Here is an 11,364-nt window from a genome sequence, read left to right on the forward strand (position 1 = left end):
ACCTGTGACAATAATAAACTCAAATCCATTTCCAGTCTTTCTCTCTTCGTCTCCTTGCTACTAACTTGTTGCCTTTATTTGTCCACTTCAGCCTTTTATGATACTTTTTTTTCCAAATAAAGATAAAATCCTATTTAAAGATGAGCTTTACATAGAGTGAAATATGTCAAAGACCTTGGACTGTGCTGGGGAACCCCAAAAGAGTCACCACACTTCTGGCACCAACATAGCAACCACAATTTACTCACCCTAACCCGTACATCTTTGGAATGTGGGAGGACACCAGAGCACCCAGAGGAAACTCACATGGTCACAGGGAGAATGGAAGAACTTACAGACAACAGTGGGAACTGAAACTCAATCAGTGATCTCTGGCACTGTGAAATGTTGTGCCAGCTGCTGCGCCTCATTTTGTGGTGTCTATCCCATTATAGAAACAAGCAACAAAGGGATAGACACTGTCAGCTGCTGTGTGCTCCTGTACCTTCTTTAATTAATTGGAATCAAATTATTTAGTTAGAGATAAAATGTTCACTGATATTCCTGCTTATACAGATCGGCCAACACTTTAATGAAGTGAAGATGTTTGTGCACTGGATTGAATGTTACCACCCTTGGGTAATTTGAGAAGTACAGCACAGAAAGCAGGCTATTCGGCCCATCTAGTCCATACCCAACCATTTAAACTGCCTCCTTCCATCGCTGGAAAAAGCCAGCTTGCATTTACCCCTCATCAATTTGTATTTTGTATAACTCAATCAAAAAAATCTCCTCTCAGTCTTCTGCATTCTAAATTCTAAATTTTCCTTATAACTCAGGTCCTCCAGACCTGGCAACAGCTTGCAAATTTTCCCTGCACTATTTCAACCTTGTTTACATCTTGCCTACAGGTAGGTGACCCCCAAATACACAGAATAATCCAAACTAGTCTTATCCAACTTAGAACATCTTAATATCTTATACCATCCCATTTCCTGTAACCAAACACATTGATTTATGAAGGCCAATGTGCCAAAATCTTTCTTTTCTTTAATTAATCTGTTAATGTTACCCACAGAAAACATTCCATTCCTGGGCTCTAAAGATCTGTGTCAATAAACTGCCTTCACCCTCATCAATCTCTGCTTCCACCAAGTCTGTAGCTGCCCCACAATTACTGCACATCCTCTCCAGGGAAGTGTGCTACTTCAGGCATGAGTTGGGAAGGTCTGCTGGGCTTTGACAGAGGAGACAGTGAAAGGATGTCACACAGCCCCAACGAATACCTATGTTTGTACCAGTAGGGAGGAGTCAGCAAATATCACAGGACGACTGGGTGCCACGTTGGTTAGAAGCAGCTATGGGGATGTCAATGAAGCATGCCAAAGGATGAGTCGTGGCCTAGCCCTAGCAGGGAGCCTGCGGTTATCACCTCAGGTGAACGTTAAAGATCCGTTGCTGAAGGGACATTGATCTGAAAGGATGATCATTTCCCTCTTCATAACTGTTGCTAAGTATTTCCAAAGACTATTTTTCAATATAAAAGATGCCGGACAATGTCTGGAAAATCTACGGATCCGATCTATGTTTATTTGTTGATCAACATCACAAATAATATCAAAAGTTCAAAGGAAATTTATTTTCAAAGGACATACATGTCACCATATACAACCCTGAGATCCTGTGAGCATACTGAGTAATCTATAGAATTATAACCATAACAGAATCAATAAAAAGCTACTTTATGAGGGCATTCAGCCAGAGCGCTGAAGAGAACAAACTGTGCCAATACAAAAAGGGCAATAATAATAATAATAATAAATACATAACGAGAACATGAGATGATGGGTCCTTGAAAGTGAGTTCATTGGTTGTGGGAACGTTTCAGTGATAGGGCAGGTGAAGTTAGTGAAGTTATCCCCTCTGGTTCAACAGCCTGATGGTTGAGGGGTCATAACTGTTCCTGAACCTGGAGGTGAGAGTCCTGAGGCAACTTTACCTTCTTCCTGATGGCAGCAGCCAGAAGAGAGCATGTCCTGGGTGGTGGGGGTCCTTGATGATGGATGCTGCGTTTCAGATTGTTGCTAGACATAAATTGGTCCCTGTGTTCCTTCATTGCCGCAGTTACAAAAAGTGATAAAATCTGAAGCTGTGAAGAGTTTGGAATTCAATAAAATAGAAATGGCTGATCCGTTTTGTTCTTTTTTATTGTGCGGGAGGGGGGATTTGGATATTGACGTGCCTGTTCCTTTTAGTCAGTTGTTTTTTTATTGCGGGAGGGGAATTTGGGGGTTGATGATCGTGCTGCCTTTCTTTTCTTTCAAGGTTTCAGGGTGAGCCGGAGAAGAAAAAGAATTTCATGGTGGTCACTCGTACCCACAGATCATTGCGGGAGAGAAAGCGCTCAATCCAGGTCGCACGCCGCTCCCAATTCGCATGCGCACGCACCTCATACCGGAAGTGACGGCTGAAAGAATTCGCGGCTGGACTCTCTGCCGGAGGCTCTTGCTGAGGTGAGCAATAGGTTTTCAGTCGGGACGGAAACGGTTTCTGCACCCGGGAACTATCGCTCAGCTTGGGACAGCGGGTGGGGGAAAGCATCGCACTTCCAGCCCTGTGGGCGCCGGTGCCGGGAGCTGGAGGATGCTGGCGCGTTGCTGGGCTGTCGGGCAGGAAAGTGGGGAGGGGGCTGGTTTACATAGAACATAGAATAGTACAGCACAGTACAGGCCCTTCGGCCCACAATGTTGTTCCGACCCTCAAACCCTGCCTCCCATATAAGCCCCCACCTTAGATTCCTCCATATACCTGTCTAGTAGTCTTTTAAACTTCACTAGTGTATCTGCCTCCACCACTGACTCAGGCAGTGCATTCCACGCACCAACCACTCTCTGAGTCGAAAACCTTCCTCTAATATCCCCCTTGAACTTCCCACCCCTTACCTTAAAACCATGTCCTCTTGTATTGAGCAGTGGTGCCCTGGGGAAGAGGCGCTGGCTATCCAGTCTATCTATTCCTCTTATTATCTTGTACATCTCTATCATGTCTCCTCTCATCCTCCTTCTCTCCAAAGAGTAAAGCCCTAGCTCCCTTAATCTCTGATCATAATCCATACTTTCTAAACCAGGCAGCATCCTGGTAAATCTGCTCTGTACCCTTTCCAATGCTTCCACATCCTTCCTATACTGAGGTGACCAGAACTGGACACAATACTCCAAGTGTGGCCTAACCAGAGTTTTATAGAGCTGCATCATTACATCGCGACTCTTATACTCTATCCCTCGACTTATGAAAGCTAACACCCCATAAGCTTTCTTAACTACCCTATCCACCTGTGAGGCAACTTTCAGGGATCTGTGGACATGTACCCCGAGATCCCTCTGCTCCTCCACACTACCAAGTATCCTGCCATTTACTTTGTACTCTGCCTTGGAGTTTGTCCTTCCAAAGTGTACCACCTCACACTTCTCCGGGTTGAACTCCATCTGCCACTTCTCAGCCCACTTCTGCATCCTATCAATGTCTCTCTGCAATCTTTGACAATCCTCTACACTATCTACAACACCACCAACCTTTGTGTCATCTGCAAACTTGCCAACCCACCCTTCTACACCCACATCCAGGTCGTTACTAAAAATCACGAAAAGTAGAGGTCTTAGAACAGATCCTTGTGGGACACCACTAGTCACAATCCTCCAATCTGAATGTACTCCCTCCACCACCACCCTCTGCCTTCTGCAGGCAAGCCAATTCTGAATCCACCTGGCCAAACTTCCCTGGATCCCATGCCTTCTAACTTTCTGAATAAGCCTACCGTGTGGAACCTTGTCAAATGCCTTACTAAAATCCATATAGATCACATCCACTGCACTACCCTCATGTATATGCCTGGTCACCTCCTCAAAGAACTCTATCAGGCTTGTTGGACACGATCTGCCCTTCACAAAGCCATGCTGACTGTCCCTGATCAGACCATGATTCTCTAAATACCTATAGATCCTATCTCTAAGAATCTTTTCCAACAGCTTTCCCACCACAGACGTAAGGCTCACTGGTCTATAATTACCCGGACTATCCCTACTACCTTTTTTGAACAAGGGAACAACATTCGCCTCCCTCCAATCCTCCGGTACCATTCCCGTGGACAACGAGGACATAAAGATCCTAGCCAAAGGCTCAGCAATCTCTTCTCTCGCTTTGTGGAGCAGCCTGGGGAATATTCCGTCAGGCCCCGGGGACTTATCTGTCCTAATGTATTTTAACAACTCCAACACCTCCTCTCCCTTAATATCAGCATGCTCCAAAACATCAACCTCACTCATATTGTCCTCACCATCAGCAGGTTCCCTCTCATTGGTGAATACCGAAGAGAAGTATTCATTGAGGACCTCGCTCACTTCCACAGCCTCCAGGCACATCTTCCCACCTTTATCTCTAATCGGTCCTACCTTCACTCCTGTCATCCTTTTTTTCTTCACATAATTGAAGAATGCCTTGGGGTTTTCCTTTACCCTACTCGCCAAGGCCTTCTCATGGCCCCTTCTTGCTCTTCTCAGCCCCTTCTTAAGCTCCTTTCTTGCTTCCCTATATTCCTCAATAGACCCATCTGATCCTTGCTTCCTAAACCTCATGTATGCTGCCTTCTTCCACCTGACTAGATTTTCCACCTCACTTGTCACCCATGGTTTCTTCACCCTACCATTCTTTATCTTCCTCACCGGGACAAATTTATCCCTTACATCCCGCAAGAGATCTCTAAACATCGACCACATGTCCATAGTACATTTCCCTGCAAAAACATCATCCCAATTCACACCCGCAATTTCTAGCCTTATAGCCTCATAATTTGCCTTTCCCCAATTAAAAATTTTCCTGTCCTCTTTGATTCTATCCTTTTCTATGATAATTATAAAGGCCAGGGAGCCGTGGTCACTGTCCCCCAGATGCTCACTCACTGAGAGATCTGTGACCTGACCCGGTTCATTACCTAGTACTAGATCTAGTATGGCATTCCCCCTGGTTGGCCTGTCCACATACCATGACAGGAATCCATCCTGGACACACTTAACAAATTCTGCCCCATCTAAACCCTTGGACCTAATCAGGTGCCAATCAATATTAGGGAAGTTAAAGTCACCCATGATAACAACCCTGTTATTTTTGCACCTTTCCAAAATCTGCCTCCCAATCTGCTCCTCTGTATCTCTGCTGCTACCGGGGGGCCTATAGAATACCCCAGTAGAGTAACTGCTCCCTTCCTGTTCCTGACTTCCACCCATACTGACTCAAAAGAGGATCCTGCTACATCACCCACCCTTTCTGTCGCTGTAATAGTATCCCTGACCAGTAATGCCACCCCTCCTCCCCTTTTTCCGCCCTCTCTATCCCTTTTAAAGCACTGAAATCCAGGAATATTGAGAATCCATTCCTGCCCTAGTGCCAGCCAAGTCTCTGTAATGGCCACTGCATCATAATTCCATTTATGTATCCAAGCTCTCAGTTCATCACCTTTGTTCCTGATGCTTCTTGCATTGAGGTACACACATTTCAGCCCTTCTACCTTACTGTCTTTACACCGTTTATTCTGCTTCTCTTTCCTCAAAGCCTCTCTGTATGTTAGATCTGGCTTTACTCCATGCACTTCTTTCACTACTCTATCACTCTGGGTCCCATCCCCCTCACAAATTAGTTTAAACCCTCCCGAACCATGCTAGCAAACCTACCTGCAAGAATATTGCTCCCCCTCGAGTTCAGGTGCAACCCATCCAATCTGTACAGGTCCCACCTTCCCCAGAAGAGATCCCAATGATCTAAAAATCTAAACCCTTCTCTTCCTTCACACACTACAATATCTGGCACATTTAATCAGTAGGAAATGCTGGGACTACTCTGCTGGTTGCTGCACTACTGGGAAGAGAGGCAGGGTCAACGATGCGGGTCGGACAGCCGTCAGAGCTAAAATGATTGTTAAGAGAAGCTGGTCCCGCTGCAGCGAGGGCAGGTGGTGTGTCTGGTACAGTAAAGTCGGGGTGAGCATGGAGACAAGCTGTGGATAAGGTTACCTGGAAGAGACGTGAGTGGAAGCAGTTTGAGAGTCTAAACACCAACAGAAGAATGTGAAAAAGTGTGAAATGAAGAGCAGCAGAACCTGCCATCCTCTCTGGCTGGGAAGTAAAGTAAGCTGAGCTAATATTGCAGGTGGATGACTCATACAGGTTTTTTAAAAAATCAAGTTGTAGAATTCACTTTTAACTCCTGAAGGCAGAGACATGCCTATACCATCTTTAAACTTCTTGGACCTCACTGTGACAGTACAGACGATGGGTCAGAACAGGAGAAAGTGGCCACAAGGAGTTAGTGATATGGACTCAATAAAGGATTAAATGATATCCAGGTATGATGTTGTGGCCACCACTGAATCGTGGCTGAAGGATGGTTGTAGTTGGGAGCTGAATGTCCAAGGTTACACATTGTATCGGAGGGATAAGAAGGTAGGCAGAGGGGGTGGCATGGCTCTGCTGGTAAAGAATGGCATCAAGTCAGTAGAAATATGTGACATAGGATTGGAAGATGTTGAATTCTTGTGGGTTGAGTTAAGAAACTGCGAGGGTAAAAGGACCCTGGTGGCGGTTATATACAGGCCTCCCAACAGTAGCTGGGAGGTGGGCTACAGATTGCAACAGGAAATAGAAAAGGCTAATCAAAAGGGCAATGTTATGATAGTCATGGGAGATTTTAACATGCAGGTCGATTGGGAAAATCAGGTTGGTCTCAAGAGAGTGAGTTTGCTAAGTGCCTAAGAGATGGCTTTTCAGAGCAGTTTGTTGTTAAGCCTACTAGGGGATCAGCTAGACTCAATTGGGTGTTATGTAATGAACTGGAGGCGATTAGGGAGCCCTTAAAAGAACCCTTAGGAGCCAGTGATCACAATATGATTGAGTTCAACTTGAAATTTTATAGGGGAAAGTAAAGTCTGATGTAGCAGTATTTCAGTGGAGTAAGGGAAATTACAGTGGTATGAGAGAGGAGTTGGCCAAAGTAAATTGGAAGGAGATGCTGGCAGGGGATGTCAGCATAGCAGCAATGGTGTGCATTTCTGAGGAAGGTGCAGGACATACGTATTCCAAAAGTGAAGAAATACTCAAATGGCAAAATAGTACAACGGTGGCTGACAAGGGAAGCCAAAGCTACTGTAAAAACAAAAGAGAGAGCATACAGGAAAGCAAAAACTTGAGGTTCAGAAGGTTTTTAAAAACCTACAGAGAGCAACTAAAAGAATCATTAGAAGGGAAAAGATGAAATATGAAAGCAAGCTAGCAAACTGCAGAGTAAAAGCTTTCTCAAGTATGTTAAAAATAAAAGAGAAATTAGAGTGGATATAGGACCACTAGAAAATGAGGCAGGTGAAATAGTAACGGGGGCCAAGAAGGTAGCAGATAAACTAAATGAGTATTTTGATCAGTCTTCACTGTGGAAGACACTAGCAGTGTGCCAGATGTTGTAGTGTGTGAAGGAAGAGAAGTGGGTGCAGTTACTGTTACAAGGGAGAAGGTGCTCAAAAACCTGAAAGACCTACAGGTACATAAGTCACCCGGACCAGATGAACCACACCCTAGGGTTCTGAAAGAGGTAGCATTTGACATTGAGGTAGCACTAGGAATGATCTTTCAAAAATTATTGGACTCTGGCATGGTGCTGGAGGACTGGAAATTTGCAAATGTCACTCCACTCTTTAAGAAAGGAGGAAAGCAGCAGAAAGGTAATTGTAGACATGTTAGCCGGACCTCAGTGACTGGGAAGATGTGAGAGTCAATTGTTAAGGACGAGGTGATGGAGTACTTGGTGAACAGGGCAAGATAGGACAAAATCGACGTGGTTTCCTTCAGGGAAAATCCTGCCGGACGAATCTGTTGGAATTCTTTGAGGAGATTACAAGTAGGATAGATAAAGAGGATGCAATCGATGTTGTATATTTGGACTTTCAAAAGCCTTTGACAAGGTGCCACACATGAGGCTGCTTATCAAGTTGAGAGCCCATGGTATTACAGGAAAGTTACTAACATGGTTAGAGTATTGGCTGATTGGAAGAAGGCAGCGACAAAAATTAGCAGACCTTCAAGGAAAATTAAAACAACTTCAAGTCGTAGGTAGCAACAAAATTAATTCTAATTTAAAACAGGAAGTTAGGAAATTGCAAAGTGAAATTGACGATATTTACACATTGGAAACTCAAAGAAATTTTCTTTACCTGAGACAAAAGAATTATGAAGTAGGAGGTAAATTAGCTCCACTATTAGCTTATAAGTTACGTAAACAACAAGCAGACAATACAATTCATAAAATAAAGAATCCAAAAACAAAGCTTGTTGAGAGTACAATAGAGAAAATTCAAGAAAGTTTTGAAACATATTATCGAGAGCTGTACTCTCCACCCCGGGCCTCCAATAAGTATCATATAGCCACTTTCCTGAATTCTTTAAAACTACCCAAGCTCACAGATTTACAAAATGAATGCCTGTTAGAAACAGTAACTGCCAAAGAACTGAACGTGGCCATCTCTAGATTAAAGGCCGGAAAGTCTCCAGGCTCTGACGGGTTTACCTCAGAGTGGTACAAATCGCTGAAGTCACGGTTAGCTCCATTATTACTTAACACCTTTAATTGGATCTTACAGAGAGGAGAAATTCCACCTTCCTGGAGAGAGGTGATTATCTCAGTTATTCCTAAAGAGGGTAAAGATAAACTAGAATGTGGTAATTACCGGCTAGTCAGTGATCTTAACTTGGATTATAAATTATTTACATCTATATTAGCTCGTGGAAAAGCTTCTACCTGGCCTCATCCACTTAGACCAGACTGGATTCATCCAGCAAAGACAAATTCAGGACAACATAAGGAGAACTTTACACATACTAGAACAGGTTACTAAGAACTGGACAGAGACAATGGTAGTGGGATTAGATGCCGAGAAAGCTTTTGATTCAGTTAGATGGGTATTCCTATATAAAGTGTTAGGTGGATTCGGCTTTCAAGAAAGGTTTATTAAAGTGATTCAGACTTTATATGACAGTCCTACGGCTCGAATTAAGATAAATGGGGACCTCTCTGACTCTTTCATTTCAGAGGAACTAGACAGGGATGCCCAATTTCCCCTCTTTTCTTTTCACTATATATTGAACCTCTTGCCCAACTAATAAGACAGAGCGAAATTGTAAAAGGTATCAAGGTGGCAGGGATTGAACAGAAGGTGGCGCTATTTGCAGATGACATTTTAGTCTATTTGAACCAGAAAAATCATTCATAGGATTGTTTACACTGTTGGATGAGTTCGGGAAAACATCAGGTTATAAAATTAATGTAAAGAAGACACAGGTTATGTCCCTAAATTATACAGCATCTAAAAAAACTGCAGGATACATATGATCTTAAGTGGGAAGCTAAATCATTAAAATATTTAGGAATAACGCTGCCAAAAGAGCTTTCAACGTTGTCACAGGTAAATTATGGGCCATTAATTTCAGAGATAAAAGCAGATGTACATAGATGGAATCTTATCCTCTTTTTAAGTTTAAATTCAAGGATAAATACCATAAAAATGAATATTCTCCCTCGGTTACTTTACATTTTCCAGACTTTACCTGTGGAGGTGGATGATAATCAATTCAGGGAATGGGACAAATGGATTTCCCACTTTATCTGGCAAGGGAAGAAACCTAGAATCCGATTTAACACTTTACAGTTAGGAAATGAAGGAGGAGGTATGGCACTTCCTTGTTTGAGAAATTATTTTTATGCTTCACAGATAACCCCTCTGTTATATTGGTGCAATAGGGAATATAAGGCTAGATGGAAGGAAATGGAATTTGGATTGACTGACAGTTTTGCTCTACAGGCCTCAATTGTGTACAAAAGATTGATGGCCCAATTAGAAAAGATTAAAAACAGCTGGATAAATCTCACACTAAAAGTATGGCAGAAAGTGACTAATTCATGTGGAATCTACAACATGTTAAAACTTTTCAGACTGTGTGCTTATGATACCGAATTCCTTTCCAGCAGAGGAGATAAAAGATTTGAACTATGAATAAAGAAAGGTCTTACAACCTACCTCTCATTCACACATAAAAGTGCATTACAAAGTTTTAAATCCCTGCAAGATAAATACGGCCGAGAACACAATGATTTTTTTAGGTACCTTCAAGTATGACATTAACCAGAGTTGTAGATACACAGACTTATCAACAGTAGAATGAGAATTTTTCAAGATTCTGAATTCGACTTACAGTAAATCAGTTTCTCGATTATATAACGCCCTCTCTCATGCCAAAAATGTAAACACATTGTATATTAAAGAGAAGTGGGAGAAAGAAGCGGGGTTGGTACTTTCAGAGGAGGCTTGGGGGAAAATATGCAGCTTTCAGTGGTCTTCGACTAACTCTTTGACTTGGAGAGAACATTGTTGGAAAAATATTATAAGATACTTCAAGACCCCATACCAGGAAAAATATAAAGACACAAACGTGACGTGTTGGAGAAGGTGTGGCTCCAAGGAGGCAAATCATTTCCATAATTTTTGGGATTGCCCTAAATTAAGTTTATATTAGAAAGGTATTCACAGAACATTAGTTAAGGTATTTAAAACTCAGATACTCTGAACTTAGAGACTCTCTATTTGGGATCATGTATTGTTTTTGGAATAGAAGAAAGATATAAAGCTGCTGCAGGCCCTTTTAGAGCCAAGTAAGAAATCAATCATCAGAAAGTGGCTAAATCCAACATCACCTACATTAGAAGATTGGCATTAAATTATTTTGGAAATATTTAAAATAGAAAAGATGACTTACTCTCTGAGAATTCAAAAAGAAAATTTTTAATCAAATTTGGAATAAATGGATTGAATTTATAATCCCAATGCGGGCAGAGTTTAGATGACTCTTCTAAAGGTTCATGCTGCTTTCCTCATCAATATAGTAATAGGGTTAACGTAAGCTCCCCTGGTTCGAATATTCACTGTTTTATTTCTGGAAAACATGGAATTAATACAAATAAAGAAAAAGATTTGGGAAAAAATGATAAAATGAAGTGGATAAGTATGTATGTCTGTGGGTAGCAGCAAATATGAACGTGTACTTGTGAATGTATAAATATATATAGATATAAAAAATGGAAAAGGTTTTTATATGTAAAAGAGTTTGTGTAATACTTGCGAATACCTTATCCAAATAAAAAATTTTAAAAAAGGAAGAAGGCAGCGAGTGGGAATAAAAGGACTTGTCTGGTTGGCTGCCAGTGACTAGTGGTGTTCCGCAGGGATCAGTGTTGGGACCACTTCATTTTATGCTGTATATAAATGATTTAGATCAGGGATGGCCAACCTATGGCGCC

At 42.2% G+C, this 11,364-nt stretch overlaps 1 protein-coding gene across 1 annotated transcript in view; it reads left to right on the plus strand.

Annotated features, from left to right (window-relative positions):
* Window positions 1–11,364, plus strand: part of LOC134352818 (zinc finger protein 850-like) — a 51,529-nt gene that overhangs the window by 28,204 nt on the left and 11,961 nt on the right. The window contains exon 3 of the mRNA XM_063060307.1: window positions 11,152–11,169. Within this exon, the coding sequence (XP_062916377.1) occupies window positions 11,152–11,169 (18 nt within the window). The remainder of the gene's footprint in view (window positions 1–11,151; window positions 11,170–11,364) is intronic.

This window comes from Mobula hypostoma, chromosome 10 (assembly GCF_963921235.1).
Source record: "Mobula hypostoma chromosome 10, sMobHyp1.1, whole genome shotgun sequence".
Taxonomy (NCBI): Eukaryota; Metazoa; Chordata; class Chondrichthyes; order Myliobatiformes; family Myliobatidae; genus Mobula; species Mobula hypostoma.